Consider the following 22,973-nt stretch of genomic DNA (forward strand, 5'->3'; position numbering starts at 1 on the left):
TTATAGTAAAATATATTTTTTTAAGCTCTGGTTCTATAAATATAAGAATATTAGTTCTTATAGCCTTATCTTTAGTATAGAATTTTATAAAATAACTCTTATATAATATATAAATTATATTAAGAAATAATAGATATATATACCTATATAGCCTAATAATATTAAGATCCTAATACTAAAAGAATTTAGTAAGAAGCTTAACTAGTATTCTAAGCTAGTACCTTAAGTCTTATTCTTAACTAAAGGCAAATATAACTATTCTAGATAATAGGCTTTATATATTTATAATAATTATTAGATTTCTACTTTATTATATAGTTCTAATAATACTAAATAGGAGTTTTTAATATAGTAAATTAATACTTTCCGGAAAGAGGCCTTAGAAATACCTATTTATTTCCGGGATAATAAATATAAAAACTTCTTAGAGATTTTTAATTCTAATAAAGCTTTAGAACTTCTTAATCTTAATAGTATTAAATACTTTATTAATATAGATAATACGATCCTATATAGGCCTTTATATAATCTATTAGAGATCTAACTAGAAATATTATATCTATATTTATAGGATATACTTTATAAATATTAAATAAGGCCTAGTAAAAGCCTAGTAAAAGTACCTATTCTTTTTGTCTCTAAGAAAAATAAAGGGCTATGCCTTTATATTAATTATTATAGACTTAATTAAGTTATAATTAAGAATTAGTATCTGCTTTCTTTTATTAATAAGACCCTTAACTAGCTTTAAGAAGCCAAGATTTTTATAAAGCTAGATCTCAAAAATATATATTATTAAATAAGAATTCATAAAGAATATAAATAAAAAACGACTTTTAGGACTCGCTATAGCTATTTTAAATATCTTATAATGCCTTTTAGGCTAGCTAATATACTAGCTATATTTCAAGTATATATTAATACTATATTTATAGGGCTTCTGGATTATTTTATAATTATTTATTTAAATAATATTTTTATTTATTCCCGAAATAAAAGTAAATACTATAATTATATTTACTAGGTACTTACTAGGCTATATAAAAATAACCTGTTTTATAAACTTAGTAAATACGAATTTAATATTAAAAAAAATCGAATTTTTAGGCTTTCTTATTAAAATAGAAAGTATTTATATAAATCCTAAATAGGTTCGTAGTATTATTAAATAACCAGAACTAGAATTATTTTATAATATTCAAATATTTCTTGGATTTACTAATTTCTATTATAGGGTTATTTACTATTATTCTCAGGTAATTATAGGCTTAATAGATCTCTTAAAAGAAATAGAAAAGAGCCAGAAATCCGGTTCCTTTATATAAATAGATAAAGTAGCTAAAAGCTTTAAGACTTTAAAAAAAGCTTTTACTATAATACCTATTCTAATCTATTTTAATCTTTCTAAGAAAATTTATATTAAAACTAATATATTAAAATTCATAATTACTAGTACTATTTTATAATAAATTAATTCTAGTAATAGCTCGAAAAAATACTAGTATTTAATAGTATTCTAATCCCGGAAACTCTCCGGAGCTAAATATAACTATAATATTTATAATAGAGAGCTACTTATAATTATTAAAGCCTTTAAGTATTAGTACTATTACTTTAAAAAGTCCAGGTTTATAATCAAGGTTATTATAGACTATAATAACCTCTAATATTTTATAGAAATAAAATATCTAGAAAGCTATTAAGTATATTAGGTAATATATCTTATAATATATAATTTTAATATTATTTATTATAGAGGCGCCTCAAATCTAGTAAACGGACCTAGTAAAAGACCTAATTATAAAGAAAGTCTTATTAATATAACTTGGCTTCTAATCTTTTAGAATAAGCTAAAGAAAGCTTTTATAATTATAATTTAGAGATTCTTATAGATATCTAAAAAATTTCCTCTTTAAAATAAGTATTATTTAATACTTGCTATATTTATAGTAACTAAGAAAAAATATTTATTATAAGACAAGTAAATAAATTATCTTATAGATTTCTTAATTATAGAATTAGTTAAAAAGCAAGATATAGAAAGATGCCTTAAAGGCTTTATTACTATAACTAAGGTAATAGGAATATTTATAATTATATTACTTAATAAAATTAAAGACTTTTCGGTTTCTCGAGTTTTTAAATTAAATAGTTATAAATATCTAATTTCCTATATATAGATATATACGGCTACTAAAAAAGCTATAATACTAGCCTCTTTATCTGAATTTCTTCTAGATATTATCTAGATAGCTTAGAGAAATAATTCTTAATATTAGAATATTATAAAATAAAGACTTAATAAGAAAGATACTAAGGGAAAAGAAATCTAGAAAAATAATTCGGGCCTATTTAGGTACTATTTCAGAATTATTATATCTAATAATCCCGCTTTATATTAAGAAGTTATAAAGCTTTATTATAATAACCTAATAATAAGATATTATAAAATAAAGAAAACTCTCGAGCTTCTTAGAAAGTTCTAGTATTAGGAGAATATAAAAGAAGATATTTATAATTATTATTAAGAATATAATATTTACTAGAAAGTTAAGGCAAAGAGGTATTTGCTATATAGCCTACTTAGTAGTTTACTATAGCCTAAAAGACTTTAGGATAAAATCTTTATAGATTTTATTATAGGTTTACTATTATATAAGAACCTAGTAAGAGGTCCCGATTTTAATATAATTCTTATAATTATTAATTAGTACTCTAAAATAGCAAGATATATTATATATTATAAGACTATTAATTTTCCGAAGCTTAGTAAGATTATATAAGAATATATTTTCTTAATCTTTAGCTTTTCTAATAGAATTATTTCTAATTAAGAAATAGTATTTACTAGCTAGTTCTAGTTTACTTTCTACTTTTATTTAATATATAAATAGTATTTAAGTATAGCTTATTATTCTTAGATAAATAATTAGATAAAAAGGCAAAACCAGGCCCTGAAATACTACCTGAAATATTATTATAATACTTAAAAAAATAATTAGTTTAAGAAGTTATTTTTTACGGAATTTATATATAATAATTTAAAATATTAGATTTTATAAAATATATCTTTCTATATATATTATAGATATTACCTTTAATTTCTATAAAATCCTAAGAATAGAATTATAGGGAAAGTACTAGTTATATATAGGAAACTAGAAACCCTTAAAATAAAGTAAAGAAAGCTCGAGAATTTATAGTATTATATATAAAATAACCGGGAAACCTATTATAATAAATACTAGTTAGCTAAATACTACTTTAAAGGAGCCTAAATAATACTATTAATAAAGAATATTAAACTTAAGACAGGAAAGCTTAAGCTAAAATTTATAGGTCTATTTAGGATCCTTAAATATATTAGTAATTTAGTATATAAGTTAAAACTATTAAATATATATAATTATTTATATCTAACTTTTTATATTTTCTTTCTTAAAAAGTATATAATAAAAAAGAATTAGAAGCTATACCTATATCTTTCTAAAGAACTTCCGGAATTAGTAAATAATAATAAAAAATAAGAATAGGAAATAAAAGCTATTATTAATTACTAATAAAATAATAGAAGTAAGAAGTAATAGTATTTAATTAAATAGAAAGCCTGGCCTAAAGATTATAATATCTAGTTACTTGCTTTTTCTAATCTTAAAAATTCTAAGAAACTTCTAAAATTATATAACTAAAACTATAGCTTAGAATTTAAAATTACTTTTTAATAATCTCTTAAAATTAAAAAGAATTCTAGACTACTAAGAAAAAGGCTACTTAAAAAAAGAAAAGAACCTAAATAGCTAAAAAAAAAGGCCCGAAATAATAATAAAAATACTTTTTCTCTAGGTTTTTTTATTTATAAAGGTTTTCTAGGGTTTTATTAAAGCTTATAAGAATTATATTTAAATTATTAGAAAAAGATTTAGGATTAAGAAAGATTTATTATAGGTAAACTAGTTATAGGTATTTTAAATAAATAAATTCTAATTCCTATAAATTCCTAATTCCTAAAATAAGAATACTAAATACTAGCCCTATTTAGGACTTAGTAAAGAATTAGCTAATATTTTCTGGAATTCGCTTATTTCTTAACGGGATATAGTTATACTATAATAATATTAGTATTAAGAATATTAAGAGAAGTAAGTAAGGAACTTATAATAGTTATATATATTTTATAAAAGGCCTAAATTTCTAAAGTTAGGTCCTAAATAGCTATAAATATTATATTATTAGTACTTGAAGTATTAGTAATAAACTACTTAGTAATTTTAGTAATAAACTCGGTAATAAGGTTAATATCTTAAAGGTAAATATTATAGTATTTCTTTAAGGAATTAGTAAGTATCTAAATATATTAAAAAAAACTTATTTTTAGGATACTAATTTAAATAGTATTATTATCTGCCTTATTAAGACAGAAAGAAGAATTCCAAAGCTTATTAGTATTTTTCTAGTCTTTAAAAACCTAATTAATAATATTATTCTCGTTAGTATAATACTATTTAGGATATACTTTAAGAAATTTCTTAAAAATTATAATAGTATCTTTCTAGAACTAGTAAGCCTCTAATAAGTAGTAAGAAATCTGAAATTATATTAGCTTTAATAAATATTAAAGCTAAAGAACTTACTAATATATAAAACTTAGAATTCTTATTATAATAGTTATAATTCTTCTTACTAGGTACTATGGCATATAAAGTAAAGAAATTAATAAGCAAATACTTAAAATATTTCAAGTATCTGCTAGTAATAGGAAAAAAGGCTATAAGGTTACTTTTATACTTATTATTATATAAATGGATAATAAAGCTAGAAGAAGATATTATAGAATTAATTAAAAATAATTAAAGAAGACTTAGAAAAGAGTAAAAGAAAAGGCTAGAAAGTAATAATAGGAAAAGTTATTATATATATAATTATTAGAAAGAAAGAAAGTATATAGTAATATAAAAAGATCCTTTTATAAAAGTAAAGAACTACCTGAATTAACTACTAGTTTTTATACTAGTTCTAATTAGAAATTAGTATAACTAATTAATATATGCTCCCAGAAGCCCGTAAATAATTTCTAGGACCTCAGAAATATTTATATAGGTTTCTTATATAAATATTTATTAAATTCTTTCTATATAGCTATTTAGATTATTCTAATACAAGATCTAATAAGTAATATTAATTTCGTAAGATAGTGCCTTAGTACTTTGGATTAAGCTAATTAGAATATTTAGATCCTAAACGAAATCGTAATTACTAGCTAGCCCTTATACCTGGAATATAATTATTCTTCCTTCTTGCTTACTTAGCCCTAATCTAATTAGATAATTTTTATATCTATTATCCAGATTATATTAGTAAAACTACCTCCCAAGATACTAGAAGTTTACCTTAATTAAATAATTAATTAATTAAATATTTACTAGGATAGATTAATAGATCTTAGGGACAAGATCCTAAGAGAGGGATATAGTTATAATATGTGCGGGGTCGCACGTGACTTAAGGGCATATGACGAACCTCGGATATCGCGGGTATTAATCAGGGAAATCGGCGGCCCTTTGACTTCACAACCAACTACTATTTACATTATAAGCATTAGGCTTATAAATCACTAATTATATATACGATATCGGGGCCCCCTATTTAGAGGGGGCTTCCCTAGACCTTACAGGAGGGACAGAGATTAGTTCTGTACTGAATTTGACACTGTGGTTTCACAACTCACTGATTCATTCTATTGTCTTATTGCCTACCAACAAACACCTCACAACCCTCTACCAGTCTTGAGTATGGTTGACCTTTTCGCGATCTACCAAACTGATATTAACCAGTGACATCTCCACTTAACATTCGAGTCTACGTGGGTCTTTACCAGATGCAGATAAATTGTTGTTAGCACAGGCGACCCCAAAATTGTACCGCTCGTATGCGAATTCCCTCTTATCGCCAAGTGCAATCTTTAGCTATAAATCAGCAACTACATGGGCTTTGTAGTACCTGAGGCTGATTTCTTTTTCCTCCTGAAATGGATAACTCAATCCTTCACCCATCTTGATTCACGGGTTGATCGCTGAGTGGATGCTTAAGGTAGCTAGTTGTGAACTCAAAATAATGGTCAGCTGGGGGGGGGGTTGTTTCGGTAACTAAAGAATTGATCTTGCTATAGAGAAGGCAGGACAGCCGTCAATGTATCGTATTGAACGAATTTGCTGTGCGTGTCACCTTAAAGGAACAAAGATTCGCGAGGACGATGAAGTTGAGGGCTGGGTGATGTTCGCCTTTCGAGCCTACGGACCAAAGTCCGTGATTTTAGCGATATTTTCAGGTATTGCAAAACTAAAGTCGCCCCATTCACTACACAATTTCTTAACAGCTATAGATTGAAACTTGGCATAATTCAAGAGCATACGATAAAGGAAGCTAGAATGAATTTAGAAAGCCTTAATAACTAATTTTGAATATAAAAGAAAAGCATCCAAAATAGTTATCCGGTTCGTTTCTTAGCGAAATGCCCTAAAAACACAGACTTTGGTCCGCAGGCTCGTTAGCGCCACCGCAGCTGAGTCGCAACGTCAGCCACGCTGCAGGGTGTCGAACCTGGCAACCAAACACCTCTTTTTGATTGGTGAAATCTGAAGTAAGGAGAAACGAGAAAATGAAGAAAGTCTGACGTCTGTTTACAGACACAACCAGTGAGTTTCAATTGTCGATAGCTTCCTCCAACGGCAGCAATCGAGCAATTTGAAGAATATTACATTCAATAGAAGCAATAAAATGAGGTGATGGACAGCACGCCAACCAGAATGAATGTATGTCTAGACGCCAGTTGAATTATTTTAAAACGCCGCTGTGGACTCATCCTCTATGTCTATATCGCAGTGATGCGGTTCGAATGGTACGCAGAGCCAGACGAAAAGGGAAAACAAAGCAAATTTCACCACACCGCTTCTTCTTTCCCCCTTTTTGCAACAGTGAAAAGGAAATGTATATACAGCCGAGTCAATCCAAGCTTATCACCCTTCAAATATCTCTTATGCGCTTGATCGGCCTTTGAAGTGTGTACTCACCAGCACCGTATCTTCTGTCCACTGCAAGGTCTCTCAGCTTTCCACTATTTAACTTCATGCCTGGGCAGCAGCAAGGCCGAGCATACTCCCTGCCACTAGTCCTGCAACTAATGTCATCCCCATGAATGCACCTGCCTCTTCTCTGTCTTCTTCGTTGATCCAAACTGGCACTCCCATCATGCTTGCACCAGAAAGCCAGCCATGTGTCAATCCAAAGAGGAATTGGACAATGATGAGGTAGAACCAGTCGCCAGCTACGGATCCACGGCCATCAATATTGCACATTAGGTAGAGCGGTACAAAGACAAGGCGAGAGAGTGAGAGTATGAAAAGCAGGCGTGGGTATTTGATGAGGAAAAGTGAGTGGACAGCCATAACGGATCCGAGGAGGTCACCGACGTTCCAGAGGACAATCGCAAGAGGTATAAATGCCTCTGGACGGAATATTATCGACGCTTTCTCAACTGGGACAACCGAAACGATCTTTGAGATGAATACCGGAGAGACTGAGGAGATGCAGAGACACATAAAGTTAGCCAAGGCAGGCCATTGAAGTTTGGAAGCCATCCGAGTCCGGTTAGAAGTCCGCTTCGTTGTTTTGGGATGGAAATGAGTTGGTGCCCGGCGGACAAGAAACTTGAATGCACACAATGATGCTGAGCCAACAACTGCAGCTGACAAAAAGTAGTTTAGTGTCAGGTAATAGGTTTGCGAGGTGTTATTTTCATCTACTTCGAAGTACGCAGAGGGAAAGGCTAGTGCTGATGCAATTTCTCCCGAAGTTAGTTAAAGCAACGGGAGTTGGGGCTGAATATTCGCATACCTATGCTCGAAGGGAGGAGTCCAGCAAGGGCTTCTCCAGTCATGATCGCCGGGGCGTACTCAGTTCGACCAAAACCTGCCGCGAAAGCAAAGGCAGCATTTTGGCTCAGCCCATTTGCAACCGCTGTGATAACAACCATCACTAATGTAAATAGAAAGTAGATGTTGGCCCCCATATTGAGGCATGGGAGTGTAGAGAGCATTAGAAGAGTCGCTACAACGAAGTATGCAATCAATGCTGAACCGAGGTAGCTGGTGTATGAAGGTCGAGACTTTCGCGACCCGAGAACGAGAGTGACGGTCAGCATAGTGAATGCAAAGAAGACGAGGTAGAACGCCTGGAAGTATTGTAGAATCCATGGGTTCTCTCGAAAGCGGCGATGAAAGAAAGGAACGGCTTGTAAGATCATGGACCTTGTACAATGTTAGAACAAATGTTATATCCGATATCGAAAGTGAATGAGGATCTATGTACCATGTCCACATCATTGACAACCCGATGACGAAGAAGCAAAAGTAATTGAGTAGCGAGAACAAATTTTTGCTGCACACCGCCTCCACATCTCGTCTGCCGTTGCTGTGTCGCTTGGGAGCAGATATCAAAGGGACATAACTCTGATCTGCTCGAGCCGAGGGCTTCAGCTTCTTCGGCATTGCTCCTAAGACTGGGGTGTTGGAGGTGAGGTCTTGGGGGCTTGCCGAAGGAAATTGTTGTCGGAATGTTTGATACTGTAACGTGTCAGTGAAACGCGGCGCCACGTCGCGTGAGTGCACGTTCCCTTCGATGGGTCAAGCAAACACGCTGAACGGCGGGACACCACCACAATTTATAGAGAAGAGTGTATATGAAGGACAAACGTATCATAATGGCGTTGCTGGTGCTGCAAACAATCCATTCATTTCAAGTACATTTCTGGCTCAATGGTTGCTCGTTCTAACCTTGCTTCACGCGACGCATCCACTCAGCAGTCGCTGAACTCAGGCGACCCCTCCTCCTCAACAAAATCTGCCTGCATGATATAAATGCAAAGCCGGAAATCATCGGGGATCTTTCTCTTGGGCATCAGAGAACTATTCCAGAACTCAATTCCTAGATGGGAAGGTGATAAAGTTCGAGAGACCTGTCGGCAGCACCACGATCTCGCACTCGCAATCGTTACTTACAGCTCAACCACAACACTGTATGTAGCAGGCTCAGCCCGAGGCATTCTAGGTGATATATCCGGATGCAGACGTCGGAAACGATCACTACCGCTACTCGGCGTCCCCAAGTGTTGATGTTCCACCCGAACCTCAGGGGTCTCACGTACTAGGCTGACTCGGAGGCATAATCTCCACCAAAGTTACCAACAGCGCTGGAATCATGACAATTGTCTCGCAGAATGGGGAGTATCAGCAAACAAACGCCAGCAAGTCACTAGTCTATGAATCTAAATGTTCGTAGGATATCTCATGACTAACAGACGTCGAATAGAAGCTTTCGGTAGATATGAGAGGGGTTAAAAACGATCCACGTAGGAGAGAATTTGCCCAACAACAGTTTAGGGCGTCCAATTGAGAAGTAATCATGACTTTTGCCTGAAAATATGAATTTTGCGGAGAATATCGAAATGTCAAGGCCTTGGTTCGCGGAGCATACAGCCCGGCCATTTGCAGACGTTGACAAAAGATCACCCAGCAAGCGGCCAGGGGCGGTGATCAGGGGTGGTCACTTGACCCAGCAAAACTAAACACCACCAAAACTCCCAGGTATGACACTACTTTCTTTTAAAAAAATTATAAAAAATAAAAATAAAAATTTAAAAACTCCCACTATCATGAAGTGCAATCCCATTCTGACTTTTATCGAAATGGAGATTGATGATCTAGTCTCAAGACTAGACTGGTATCCCTGAGCCGCCCCAGCCTAGGTCAGAATATCAATGCCCAGCTTTGAGCAATCCATGAAATGCCCCTGCTGCGTGATTGTCGGATGTCAAGTTCAGGAAATCCGATCTCAAAGCCCGACAAGCATGTCAGGTGACTTAGACCGTTAAAGGGCGCACCTATGCAGGTAAACATTCAGTACCGTAAAAATACTGGTTATGAAATCAGATTGAGCTTTGGGGGGCAGCGAGTGCTCCGCTCCAACTGATCCAACTCGGTGCAGGATCTCCCTTGAAGTACTAAAGCTCCCTCTCAGCCGCCTTAAAGCTGGCCGAGTATGCGACGGTGACCAAAGGAGGAAGGCCGCTGCATGCAACCCCCGTAACCCCCAGCGAAACTAAGCGATGGGGGTGACTATCAAGCCTATTTCTAAACAGGCTTCTTCGCAGTGGATTTCTCACTCTACATCTCACCCATCCTCCACGACATCGTGAAAACAGGGCTTTCTTGGGACCCTCCTATCGCGAGACCCTACACCAGCACAGCAACCCCCTCACATGCTGACTGACTGCGGCATTATTCTCTCGCACGAACATCACGTGTGTTCTATTATTCATCCGTGAACCACATTTGACGCTCGGAGTGGCTTCGAAGTCCGGTATGGCGATACCATCGACAGCTGACTCATTGAAGCAAGTCCAAGAACATACCCCAACGCAGACCACAGAAGGGTCCATGGTACAACACCCAAGCAGTGGCACAGAAGAGATTGTTGACTCTCTTTTAGACCCCACATACTCCATCAAACGACCCGTCAACGCCTTCAAGCTCCAGGCCAGCTACTCGACAAGGATCGCCAGATTCTGCGTTTGACGAGCCCTTAACCCAACTGTCCCAGCAAGTTACGTCTTTTTTCGGCTCTGTTAGCTCTGGGGGATTCCCAGACCCGCAACCAGAGAAAAAGGCACAGCCATGGAAAAGAGTTTGGCGACCTGGACCTCAGGCCCCTTCCGAAGATGGAAAGCTTATAGTTGCTTGTCCAAAGATTTGCGTTTATGGTGCGTCTCAATCTCTACTTTACGATTCAAGAGTTCCTTGCCTTGACTTTCAGAAGTCACCCTCTTCTTATGTACATTTTTACCCATCGAAACATCTGATATATGTCTTTCTCACTCCCGGTCACTTCAACTCAGAGAGAAAACAACGCTGATCAGCGATCAAATTATAGGGAGCAATAACCTCGGTGGGCTTTAAAGAAGGGAGCCTCAGCGAAGACTGGAGGTTGAAGGGTACATCAATCAAGAGGGGGAGTATGGATCCATGTGGGAGGGTTTGCATGTTCTTATCTTAGTAGTTGGGTTTTGGGCCTTCTGAAGCATGTGTCGGTTCTGGACGCTCGTTTAGTGAATATTAGGGCATTCAAAGACTTTTATCATAGTACATAGTTTCAAATCTCGGAATTCACAAAACTCATACTCTCAAATTGCAACACTCATGGGTGTGAGGCTGAGCTCGTGATCCAAAGACGTCGACGTTGGACTTGATCAGCCCAAGGATGCGCTTGGGCAGGATTAAATGCACGAAGCCCAAACAGTAACTGCATTGTCAACCATATTCTGCCTTATCGGCGGCTTTATGAGGTGTCGGGAGGTGGTTGGTTGAACAGGTGTCACATGCATCACAAATGCAGAACAGCAGTCATCAGGCTCTCCCCCATCATCGCCCAAGGCAACTCTTAACGCGGGTGGGTGTGCCGCCTGCATATATTGCTGCACAGTCAAATGCCACACACATAGGATTTCAGAATCCGCCTATCAGTCGTGGCGCTCTCCAAGGAACCCCAGAGTCCAGAGTCAGGCATATTTTGTGATCTTTCACCGCTTTTCTTTATCTGCTGGTTCTAAATTTTGGGGAGGCTGAGCACCCCCAGGACAGCCTTGCAACCGAGCTCACACAAACATAAGAATTTTATAAGAAGACATACATTGAACGCAACATCTTGATCACAGCTGTTTTCAACCCTTATTTTGACAAGAATGGAGGATGATATCGAACCGGGAGGAATCCCAAATCGAAGGAGATCCAGCTGGAAAACCTTCATTGTTGTATGTGCAATCCTTTACTCTGGAAATCCCAGGAATCTGAACAGCTTGCAAGGACGCGTCCCCAATATTCCGCCGTCCGTACACCTTGAATACAACTGTGACGGGTATATCACTTTCAGTGGAGCCGCAATTGCTTGGTATGTTGCTCAATATGTTCTTACTAGCCATGGGTAGCGCTGACGGGGCCAGAAAATCTGCCGAAGCTGACATATGAGGAGTCCCAATGTCAGGGAAGATTAATGTCTTTCATCGTAGGAGACGACCTGCAAAAAGGCTCGCTTCAAAAGGCCTGTCAATGGTACTCGAGGCATCTTCAGATGAGATTCAAGGAGGCATGGTATCTCCTGGCGCGCTCCCTCGTGGGATTGGTAGACGATTCCTCGGAACCAAAACCGGGAGACTTGGTCGTTGTTTACGACTTTGTACTTGCAGTGGCTCGACTTCTCAGCGTGAAGAAAAACGTTGCCCTGGTGGAGTTTGTGGATCAACTAGACAATGACAGCCTACTGAAGCCTCAATTGGATGACGAACGAGCTAAACCAAACCAAATTGTCTTTGCCGCCCTTGGCTGGCTTAGTGAGTCATAGATAAACCTGAACGGTGTTGATTTGGGGCGGTAACTGACTTGTGACTAGCCATGTTTTATGAGGCTGTACCGGATCCCGGAGCGGACAGCTTAGAAGTCAAGAAGACTTCCACAAGCTCTTCTGGCCTGAGAAATGCTCTTATCACAAGAAAGTATTCCTCGTTTCAGCAAGGGTTTGAGTACATAGCCCAGCCATTAGACACCATGCTAGACCATTTTGGCTGTTTGATACCCATGCCTCGAATCCGTCCACTGCATCCGCAGTGGCTATCCGGAAATCAGCAAAGCGAAGTAATTATGGTCCACTCCATCTGTTTCAATTTTCTTCACCAGATTGCTGGACTGAGAATTGAATGGGTGAGCTCCCTGACTTTACATCTTGAGCTTGATAGTGAACGAAAGACATTGAAATTGTTTCAATATCCTTCCTTCTGTCGAATGATGATGCGTGATCACAAAAATCATGTGCTTTCTCGGTAAGTCACCAGAAGGCGTAATAGAAAAGCTGCTCATAATTCTCTTAGACTTCTCAATGACCACGCTGAGAGGTTTTGTGAAGATGTTAATACACCTGACATCCCAACCGCACTATTATTCGAGGAGATCCTCCGTTCATACCGCTTAATCTTTGGTCAAGACGAGCGATCATGGAAAGCTTTCTCAAAGATGCTCACCAAAGTCGAAGAGGATCAAGGGCAAGGGAGAACAATTTCAGCGTGTGATCCTTTACTCCATGTGCTCTGTGGGCAGAGTTCTACATCTCCCGAAGCTCGTAAAATATACGACGAGATAGATTGCCGTCGAGACACAAATCTCAATGAGCAGACGACTTACTGCAACCCTGACACGTTCCCCTTCTTTGGTAAGCGTTTGTTAGAGCTGCAGCAATTTGACAAACAGCACCAGCCACAGACTGTGAGGTCGCTCCTTGGTGATAAACGGGACGTAGGAGCATGGTTTACACTATGGAACAATCAGGTAAGATCAGCCTAACACTGTTTGTGTACCTATAGTTAACTGGTTTCCAGCTTCTCGTGTTTTTTGCTACGTTCACGATTCTATTGATGGTAGTTTCTCTCGGGTTTCAAATTTGGCAGACAATTCTATCGAAGCAGCAACTCCAACAAGGGCCAGGGACAGTCAGTGGATCATAGATGTTTTTTTCGTTCATCTGGTAATGTCTATGGAAAAGCTGAGATGAATACATACAAATTGACAAAATTGGAATTTTCGCTACATATTCTGCGGAGCTTGACGCTACCACATTCTCATGAGATAAAATAGACAACTCCAAAGTAAACGCCCCTGAAGTCGACGAGAAGAATAAAATGCATTTTCAGCGATAGAACAATGGAACCAGAGCATCGTAGCTGGCCTCCTCCAGATCCCGATCAGCGTAATCAGCATTGAGAATTGGAATCTCTCCTCCTTCGCCGGCAGCAAGCAACTCTTGTTGGGCAGCAGCCGCTCGTCTTCGTAAAGTCGCAGCTTCTTCCTGGTATTTTCCGAAAGTATCACTCTCCAGAACCTTTGCCTGGGTCCACAGAATTCGAGCTATGGGGCCATCGTCACGATTTGGACTACGTAACTCTGCAATGGTGAGTGCCTTCTTGAGATAGTTTCTATTAGGTGTAAGCAGTCTTGCATTTGGATCCCGTCCGACAAACTTACTTTGCGTTTTCGATATTCTTTTGCTGCAGCTCGACACCAGCGATCGAAAAATATGCTGCTGCAGTAATCGGATGAATAGGCATACTTGCCAGACCAATCTTCAGGCATGATTCATAGTCGCGCAATGCATATGCCCAGTTTTTCTGTCTGAAGTGGATATTGCCGTATGCATAATGCACGCTGTACAGTGTCGATTAGCAAATTGATCAGCTCATGTAAACACTGAAGTTAATACTTGGCCATGAATCCTCTGTCGCCTCCAGTCGTTCGCATAAACAGCGTATCAGATTGAGATGTCATTCTCAAAGCTTCAGTCAATTTGCCCTGAAACATATACACTCGTCCGACGCAAAGATATGAAAGTGCTAAATGGGTGGCTGTTTTATCGCCGCCAGCTTTCCAAATGGGGATTGCGAGGTTGAAACAGCGCAATGCGTCTTCCGGATTTCCTGTCGCCAACTCGACGTTGCCAAGGTTGTTTTGTATGGCAGCAACTACAAAGCTTAGCAATGGATCGGACGTTTTCGCATTTACTCACCACTAGGATTGTTTTGAGGGAGGAACGATTTGCGGATAGCCAATGCCTCATCCCAAGCCTTTCGGCAAACTCCAAGTTTGTTGAGATCGTAGAAACGGGATCCAGCCGTGCTACGAAGCTCGGCATAAAGCAAAGAATCTCTGTTCTCGCAGGCTGAGACTGCTGTGTCAAGGACTTGCCCTGAGACTTCGTAATCGCCCAACTCGTGGAGATACCTGTGGAGATGAGTTGTGTTCGAGATGGGTGCCTGGAAGAAGGATAGACTCACCATGCGCAGTTGCTCATCAATTCAACGAGTGTTACTGAGCCTTTGAGGGCCCCAGCCCTCGTATGTTCCGTGAACCTCTTGCTCAAATTAACACCGTGTGGAATGTACTCTTGACAAATACTCCACTCTAAAAACAGTGATCCGTCCATTTCTGTCTTAGGAAATCGGTAATGAACAAGTCTCGTCGTAGCGTCGAATGAAGTCTGGAGATCGTTCAAGTCTCCGTAGGTGGTAGCCTCCTGCACCACTCGATGCACACTCAGATTTCGGCCATCTCGTTTGACAAGTGATTTTTCCAGCAACTCCTCGATAGCTTTCAAAAGCTGGGGAGACGGATCGATCACATCAGCAAGTGCAACCCGGTTATTTTCATCGATGTGCTTTGCATCTTGCTTGCAGAATTCCAGTGGGCCATCCAATATGCTTTGAACTGTGGGAAGAAACAATTCAACTGGAATTTTATCTGCAGAATGATTAGCAAATGGAGAGATATTGCACTTAGGGCTTTAAACTAACCCGGTGGCAACCATGCGAAAACTCCCAGAAGAACCTTTGCGTTCTTTGACAACAAGCTGAAATTCATGTCCCAAAGAGCGTCCAATGCTCGTTCTGCACTTGATCGAGCACTCGAGTATCGTTCTGGGAGGGTTCGGATTCTTTCTTTGAACACTTCAAATGTCCTGGAAATGGTTGGACCACCAATATTGTCATCTCTGATCAGATTTGCTGCTTGCTGAATAGCAAGTGCTAATCCCTCAAGCATGGCGAGCATAGCTTTGGCAGCAGTAATTTCGGACTGTGGGATTTTCATCTCGCGATCTTGCCGTTGCCACTCTGGCCCCAGAAGTTGGAGGAGGAGTTCCCAACTTTGCTTGCTGTCAAAGGGTTTGACCGTGTCACCTTTTCTGCCCATATTTTGGAAGTTATAATACTTCCTCGAGGTCAAAAGAATAGCACCACTGGTCCCCTGGGTGGGCCAGTACGCTTTGAGAATCAGTGCATTCTCTGTAGGCCGTCAGTTTCTTGCAGAGATGTCCCGACGTCCCGGCACCTACCTGCGTTGTCGAAGATCAGAAGCCACCGCCGTTCTAAAGTTCTACATGTTAGCACATAGAGATGAAGTGGATGCGCTTAGGGGTTCGAACTTGTCCTCTTCAGCCACTCTTTGACCGCCATCAAGTTTTCTTCGTGATGGCCATCTTTTTGTGCACCTGGAAGTTCTAAAGCCACCGCAATGTCTGTGAAGCTTTGACGAATAGCCACTGATGTCTCACACTGAACCCAAAACACAGCATCGTAGCCTGCAGGGTTCGAATAAGCAAACTGCAAGGCAATTTCAGTCTTTCCAACGCCGCGACGACCATAGATCGTGTAGGTTCGGTAAGATTTATCGTTCTTAGGCTTGAGATGTTCGTAAATCTTTTCGAGCTCATCTTTCCGTCCATAGAAATTCTGATTCAATTGAAATGGGAGGATTTTGTTCGGGAAGGTGCCAGGCTCGTCAGGCTCTGCAGTGAGAGCATATCTCTGGCTCATGTTCTTAACCTGGAGATCCAAATTGACCCTGGTATTGATCGTAATTTCATTGAGATGCTTGACTGTCGAGTCCATGGTTCGAAGCTGGGCACTGATGCTATCCTTCAAGTCAGGCCATGAACCCCGGTTCGCTACGAGGATCATTTAGTCAAATATATTCACGAAGGCAATCAAATAAGCTACTTACATTCGGAAGGTCCATGAAGGTAATCGATTGAATCTGTCAGTGCATACAGTAGAGGGTCTAGGAAATCTATCGCGGCGATACGAGCTTCTGCTTCGCTCTGCTTATCGCAAACATCCAGACATCTGGTAAAAAGTTCTACCAGACGCCGTATCGAGTGCAATAAATCAGTCGTCCGTTTGATTGTCTCTTCTAATCCGTATGACAACTAAGAGGCATTAGCATACTGACGCATTTCCAACAAAGTCGGCTCGCTTCTTACTTTCAAGTTAAGATAGATCAGCCCCCAAAGCAACTCAAAGTCCACTATTGAGGGAATCATAATGTTGGAGAATTTTCTGGTAAAAGTTGTGAGAACATGGGGAAGTGGCTGGATTTTGATCATATGTCGTTTGACAAATGAATTAGATGGTGTTTCTGCAAGCTTTACTGCAATCTCGCTGGCCAGATCTTGCCAGTCATGGTATTTGGAGGCAGTTTGATGATCTAGAGCATGTCAATTAGATGTTTCGGAGTTTTTCTTTTTGGAGAGCGTAATTACCTGATACAGTCAACCTGTCGGTCGCTGTGGTCACTATATCTTGCCATCTTCCAGTGAAAAAATCGCGTGCGTCGTCGAAATCAATCTCGTATTCATCCAACCTGCGAAGAGGCTCCTTTTCGGAGAAGACAAATTCATCAAGTCTCGCAGTCGTCACCTCCACGGCTCCATCACCGAGCGCCATGTCTGCGATCGTTTCTCTATCCGGCAATTCCAGCAGCTATTTCTTCACGCCCTCGGGATTCAAAGGTTGATCGCATATGAGCTGGAGAACGTGGCGATTCGACAAGTCCTCAAAGAGTCCACACTTTGCGAAGACTGGAAAAGGCTCAAGGCTGGGGCCACAAACAGCAGATCCGGCCACAGTCGTTGCTGGCAGCGAGAGCGACGGCGGGGATCGATGAAGTGTTAAAAGTCCGCATTCGATGTGAAGCAGGGATTCCATGCACCCTCCTCAACTGACCACCGCAAATCCGAGGCTGAAGCCCAAGTCCAGGATCCAATTGGTTGGGTGGACGGATGCGAGTCGATGGAAACGGCGACCCCCCACCCCCTCATCTTCAGAAAGCCTCGCCAATACTACGGAAAGCCGTAAGGACTACATTGCATGATTGACGCCACAAAAACTCTGTGTCGCACCCTGTAGCCTATAAGGCTCTCAAAGTCCGTTTCCCACTTCTCACTTTATACGTCTCGCTTTCCACTTTTTACTCTTCACTTTCAACCCCCTCGACGCCCCTCTTTCCTACCCGTATACTTATATAGATAAAAAAAATAGAGAGAGAGAGAAAATATTTTAAGAAGTAGCAGAGGCTTAGAGAGGGGGGGAGTGGTGGTGGACGTGGGGGAAGGCTGAGCGTGGGAAAGCACAAGCGGGATCTGGTTTTGTGTTTCTCGCTGGCACATCGCGTTCTTACGGCTTTCCGTACAGGACGCCCGACTACGCCGGAGGGGAAATCTGGGAAAGGGTATCGATGCCCGATATCAGGATGTGCAAGCACCCAAGGGGATGCTGCCTTCCGGGACCTGGTTCCAGTACGAGTGCTGGAACTGGCCACAAGTCCCGTGGCTTGCATTGCCATAAGATAAGAGCTGCATCGATGCGGCTGGAGCTTCCCCACCAGAGGGTAAAACCCGTGAAGCTCGATATTGCCAACATAAGCATGCGCGCGATCGAGAGAAGCAAGGAAATATAGTGGCCAGATCCGAGTCTGCCTTGCCAAAGACTGCCTAAGACACCTCGAGTTGTGGAACGGCACGGCGCGGCATCACCACGGAACAGCCTTGACCACCAGGAAGACTTTTTCAACCACAGCAAAAAGCGGAAGATCGTGACCGCTGCCATTATCTCATTTCATGTGATCGTGGTTCACGCTGATCACGAGAATCCGTCGAGCATTTAACGGCAACCTATCACATCAAACATTCGGACCGGGAGTGCTTGAGCCTCCAAAGGAAAGTTTGACGACATACCTGGTAGAGAGGCACCGTATTGCTTGCTTCCTCTGCATTTTCCACGACCTGCTTTACTATCGCCCCAATGCCTGCCGTCCAGGCCACTCTCGAGTACCTCCAAAAGCTGCCTCTTTATGAGGAGGAGAAGCCTTACTGGTGCTTCCTTCCTCCCCATGAAGGTTTTGATCCCGATGCACTACGAGTGGATAATCTAGAGTTCGAAAACCACTTGGATATCAAAATTGAAGATATACGGGAACTCGGCCGGGAAGTTACAATCGACAATTACGGATTTGAAGTCTTGCAGCACCAAAGCGAGTTTGCCCGCTTCGACCGAGCGCGTGACGTCGAACAATACAGAGAGGAAACAGAAGCTCTTTTAGAAGAAAAAATGGGTGCTGTACACGTAAAATGCTACGACTCTCGGCTGCGAAAGAATATCACGTTCGTCCGCAATGCGTTAGACCTCAATGATCTTTTGCTTACAGAAGGGCCGGCTCGCGGGGCTCACAATGGTAACATCTTGTGGTGTGTCTTAACTCGTCAAGGACTAATTTTCGCCCTTAGATATCACTTACGAGTCTGGTCCTATAGTCATTAATCGATATCTATCGACTGATGCCAAACGGAAATTTCTGAGGCCTGGTTATCGTATCCGCATCGTAAAGTAGGTACCTCTTCGCAACAGATTCAGTGGGCCTTTCTCTGACCGCACCAGCACATGGAGGACACTTAATCCTTTGCTTGAAGATCGCCCCCTCGCCTTGTGTGACAGTCGCTCAGTCGACCCCGAGGATCTGGTTGCTGCAGATCGAATTATCCCCAACGCGGTTGGAGAGGTATATTATCTTACCTATAACCCAAATCACCGATGGTTCTGGTTGGAGAAGCAGACCCCGTCGGAGCCTCTGGCGTTCGTTATGTACGACACCAAGGCAGGTAGTCATGCCAGATGTAAGTTTGATGGGTCCTGGCCAGGGTGATTTAGACGCTGAACCACACTTGTAGTCTGTCCACATGTGTCTTTCGTCAACCCGAACGCTTCTCAAGGAGCTGCACCACGGGAATCGATTGAGACACGTTCAATTGTAATCACGAAAGAATGAAGCTCTACTGGAATTTCGATGTTTGGTTCGAATCATCGTCATGTAGATACTGCATCTTGTGCAAATTAGCAAAATCCAAAAAGGAGCAATTCGAAAGTTGAATTGGAGTCTAATGGCATGCCATGCGTGCAGTGTGCCAAGCAGCTGCAGGGAGTATCGTGTCCTCGACGCGCTCCTCGCCGCTGTTGCGCTTTGCATTATACTCGAGTAACACCGATTCGATAGAGCTCGAATCGTTTCAAAATATTCAACAGGTGTACTAGACAGAGCTTGCAAACTTTAGCAGAGTGAAGCAGAGATGCTCTGGCTATAATCGAAAACCGAGGGTAGGAACTTGATTGAAAGTTAAAGACTAAAATACTAGTCTTAGGCAGGGTTTCTGCTTAAGGCAAAGCAGAGATTAACTCTCTTCTTTAGTCTATGCAATTAATCCCATCGACTTGTCTTCGAGATAAACCTAGCTTCTGAATTATAATTATATATAGCCTTTAAACGAAAATAAAACATAGTTATACTATTATATTAATAAAGACTCATTATAATATATTACTAATTTTACTTCGAGTTCTAATTATAAATTAATTATATTATATTTTTAATTAAATTAATTTTTAGTTATATTAATTATAAACTATAACTTAAATATTATTTAAGAAATACAAGATTTTTTATACTTAAATTAAGATTTTATTAATTATATATAATATTTAGAATTTAAAAAGCAAAATAAAAGATTTCTTTTAAAAATAATTTAAAGCTAAATATAATAGCGGAATTAAGGTAATAGTTTATATATATAAATTAAATAAAGAAAGAATTAAGTTATATTTATTTAAGATTTAATTTCTTAGAAATAAAGCTATTATTTTATATTTTTATTTATAATTTAATTCTATAAAAAAAGAAAAATACTACTTTTTATTAATTATTAAATAATTAGTTATTTAATTATTTAATTATCTTATAAAATTATTCTTTTTATAATAATTTAAATATCTAGAGCTTTTAAGTTTTAAAACTATTAAATTTTTTTAAAATCTCAATATTTTATTTCCTAAATTTCTTATTATAAATAAAATTTTTATTTTAAATATAATAACTTTTATAAATTATTTTTCTTTTTATAAATCTATTATAATAAATAATTTCTTTATTAGTATTAGTTTATTAGTAATATATAATACTATTATATAAATATAAAATACTAATTATATTAAATTAATAAAGTTATTATTATTTAGAAATAAAAAATATAATATTATAATATTAATATATAATTCCTAAATTTACTAAATCTAATAGGATCTAGTTTATTTATTAAGTTATTTATATAATAGAAAATTATATAACTATATTATATAATTTATAATAGCTATAGTTATACTAATATTAGAACTTTTTTAAAAATATAAAAAATAGTATTTTTTCTTTAATTATATATAAATTTCCTAATCCGGTCTAGTATTGGATTTCCTAAATATTTTATATATTTATATTATATTTAAGGTTTTAGTTATATATTAAAGGCTATAGCCTTTTATATATAACTTTTCTTTTTATAATATTTTCTTATTTTATATATCTATTTCTTATTTTAAATATATTTAATTTATTTCTCTATATTTAATTATATTATATTTATATTAATTAGATATTTAAGGGTATTTATTAGCTTTAATTTTATTATAGAATTAGTAGAATTCAATTTTCTTTTAATTTATTTAATTTCTTATTATTTATATATCTAATAAAAATATATTATATTAATTATTAAATACTTTTCTCGAATAGTTTCTAATTTAATAAACCATTTATATAATAACTTTAAATTTATATAAACTATTAATAATAGTTCTATTTCCAGTATTTTATTAATTATAAATTTAATTAAAGTATTTATATTAAAGCTATAAGTTATATTATAAAATTTTAAAGCTAGAATATTTTTTAGTAATTCTTTTATATTAAGTAAAGAACTAGTAAATAATATTAATATATCTAGTTCTATTTATTAGAACTAGAATATATTTAATTTAAGAAAAGAGATTTCTATTATTTATAAATAAAGTATTTATAAAAATAATTAAATATAAGAATTTTTTTACTAGTTTTATAAATCTTAATTTTCTAGTAATTTTCTTAATTTATTATTAAATATATTTATTAAGTATTTTTATATTAGTTTCTAAAAGTTTAATAGTTTAAATAGTAATTAATAAATTATATAAAGCTTCTAGTTAATAGATTAATATAATATATACTTTTTTAGTATATTAGATAATATATTAGTTTTTAATAAAGAGATTTTAATAAATAGTATTTCTATTATTTATAATAATAGTATTTTTTATAAAAATAGTTTAGAGGTTTTTATATTATTATTTTTATATAAAAGTAATTCTAGTAATTTTTATATAAATAATATTTTTATTAAACTTGAAATTATAATTAAAAATAAAATATTTATATTTCTTAATTAAAAACTTAACTTTTTAAAACTTTAATTATTTTACTTTTATAAAATTATTAGTTTTAATAAATAAAGTATTATTAGTTTAAAAGCTAATAATTCTAAAGAATTATTTATTATAAAAGAAATAAAAATTATAAGTTAATTATTCTATAAAAAGCTTATTAATATAATAGAAATAATAAGTCTTAAACTAATAATTTCTAGTTTCTAGTATATTATATAATAGTTTTATAATCTTTAAAATAGAATTATTTTTTAGATTTAGTTCTCTAGTAAATTTATAAAACAAATTAATATAAAAATTATAATTAAATAAAATTATTAATTAAATATAAGCTTATAAAATATTATATAAATATAATTTTATAGTATTTATTATTATAATAATAATACTAATAATAATTCTCTAGCTAATATATTAAATAATAAATAATTATATTAATATTATATATTTCTTATTATTATTATAGGCTTAAATAACTAGTTTTAATTTCTTAAATTCTTTTTTTATATCTTTATTCTTAATCTTATTAATAAACCAGAAATTAAAAAAATATTTTCTTTAATATTTAAAATTTAAAAATAATTTTAAATAAAATTTTTTCTAAAAAACTAGTAATTTTAACTTAATGAGAATTCTTATATAAATTATTATTTTATAAAAATACTATAATATTCGAGTTCTTATAAAAGTATTCTCTATTATATTTATATTGCTTTTAGTTTTATTATAAAGTTTAGAAATAGATTTAGAT

The 22,973-nt window shown here is 36.5% G+C and overlaps 6 protein-coding genes across 6 annotated transcripts; 3 read left to right on the forward strand and 3 right to left on the reverse strand.

Annotated features, from left to right (window-relative positions):
- Nucleotides 1–7,121: 7,121 nt before the first annotated feature.
- On the reverse strand, nucleotides 7,122–8,543 carry K444DRAFT_523565 (uncharacterized protein; the record flags this gene model as incomplete). The annotated part of the gene is made up of 3 exons (XM_024874297.1): nucleotides 7,122–7,840; nucleotides 7,891–8,303; nucleotides 8,365–8,543. The coding sequence occupies 3 exons, from the start codon at nucleotides 8,541–8,543 to the stop codon at nucleotides 7,122–7,124; spliced, it is 1,311 nt and encodes a 436-aa protein (XP_024740161.1).
- Nucleotides 8,544–10,136: 1,593 nt separating this feature from the next.
- On the forward strand, nucleotides 10,137–11,092 carry K444DRAFT_610091 (uncharacterized protein). Its single transcript, XM_024879681.1, has 3 exons — nucleotides 10,137–10,493; nucleotides 10,543–10,813; nucleotides 10,984–11,092. Exons 1-3 carry the CDS (start codon nucleotides 10,416–10,418, stop codon nucleotides 11,007–11,009), a joined length of 375 nt encoding a protein of 124 aa, XP_024740162.1. The 5' UTR covers nucleotides 10,137–10,415; the 3' UTR covers nucleotides 11,010–11,092.
- A 616-nt stretch (nucleotides 11,093–11,708) lies between these two features.
- Nucleotides 11,709–13,800, forward strand: K444DRAFT_330774 (uncharacterized protein). The gene is made up of 6 exons (XM_024871958.1): nucleotides 11,709–11,860; nucleotides 11,913–11,997; nucleotides 12,050–12,436; nucleotides 12,496–12,922; nucleotides 12,971–13,424; nucleotides 13,475–13,800. Exons 1-6 carry the CDS (start codon nucleotides 11,792–11,794, stop codon nucleotides 13,598–13,600), a joined length of 1,548 nt encoding a protein of 515 aa, XP_024740163.1. The 5' UTR covers nucleotides 11,709–11,791; the 3' UTR covers nucleotides 13,601–13,800.
- A 313-nt stretch (nucleotides 13,801–14,113) lies between these two features.
- K444DRAFT_626991 (uncharacterized protein) lies at nucleotides 14,114–17,368 on the reverse strand (the record flags this gene model as incomplete). Its single annotated transcript, XM_024882745.1, has 10 exons — nucleotides 14,114–14,297; nucleotides 14,353–14,611; nucleotides 14,656–14,870; nucleotides 14,924–15,386; nucleotides 15,440–15,928; nucleotides 15,979–16,011; nucleotides 16,069–16,590; nucleotides 16,647–16,851; nucleotides 16,906–17,129; nucleotides 17,185–17,368. The coding sequence occupies 10 exons, from the start codon at nucleotides 17,366–17,368 to the stop codon at nucleotides 14,114–14,116; spliced, it is 2,778 nt and encodes a 925-aa protein (XP_024740164.1).
- Nucleotides 17,369–17,860: 492 nt separating this feature from the next.
- Nucleotides 17,861–18,627, reverse strand: K444DRAFT_330872 (uncharacterized protein). Its single transcript, XM_024871959.1, has one exon. It carries the CDS (start codon nucleotides 18,527–18,529, stop codon nucleotides 18,125–18,127), a length of 405 nt encoding a protein of 134 aa, XP_024740165.1. The 5' UTR covers nucleotides 18,530–18,627; the 3' UTR covers nucleotides 17,861–18,124.
- Nucleotides 18,628–18,724: 97 nt separating this feature from the next.
- Nucleotides 18,725–19,745, forward strand: K444DRAFT_626992 (uncharacterized protein; the record flags this gene model as incomplete). The annotated part of the gene is made up of 4 exons (XM_024882746.1): nucleotides 18,725–19,154; nucleotides 19,207–19,306; nucleotides 19,358–19,593; nucleotides 19,648–19,745. 4 exons carry the CDS (start codon nucleotides 18,725–18,727, stop codon nucleotides 19,743–19,745), a joined length of 864 nt encoding a protein of 287 aa, XP_024740166.1.
- Between the last annotated feature and the right edge of the window lie 3,228 nt (nucleotides 19,746–22,973).

This window comes from Hyaloscypha bicolor (genome assembly GCF_002865645.1).
Source record: "Hyaloscypha bicolor E unplaced genomic scaffold K444scaffold_52, whole genome shotgun sequence".
In the NCBI taxonomy this organism is placed as follows: Eukaryota; Fungi; Ascomycota; class Leotiomycetes; order Helotiales; family Hyaloscyphaceae; genus Hyaloscypha; species Hyaloscypha bicolor.

Bases quoted from the DNA above. Each gene is read 5' to 3' on its own strand.
- K444DRAFT_610091 (XM_024879681.1), top strand. From the start codon at position 10,416: ATGGCGATACCATCGACAGCTGACTCATTGAAGCAAGTCCAAGAACAT. The intron at 10,494-10,542 runs GTACAACACCCA...ACTCTCTTTTAG, and splicing joins AGACCACAGAAGGGTCCATG to ACCCCACATACTCCATCAAA. The intron at 10,814-10,983 runs GTGCGTCTCAAT...ATCAAATTATAG, and splicing joins TCCAAAGATTTGCGTTTATG to GGAGCAATAACCTCGGTGGG.
- K444DRAFT_330774 (XM_024871958.1), top strand. From the start codon at position 11,792: ATGGAGGATGATATCGAACCGGGAGGAATCCCAAATCGAAGGAGATCC. The intron at 12,437-12,495 runs GTGAGTCATAGA...ACTTGTGACTAG, and splicing joins TGCCGCCCTTGGCTGGCTTA to CCATGTTTTATGAGGCTGTA. The intron at 13,425-13,474 runs GTAAGATCAGCC...ACTGGTTTCCAG, and splicing joins TTACACTATGGAACAATCAG to CTTCTCGTGTTTTTTGCTAC.
- K444DRAFT_330872 (XM_024871959.1), bottom strand. From the start codon at position 18,529: ATGGCAGCGGTCACGATCTTCCGCTTTTTGCTGTGGTTGAAAAAGTCT.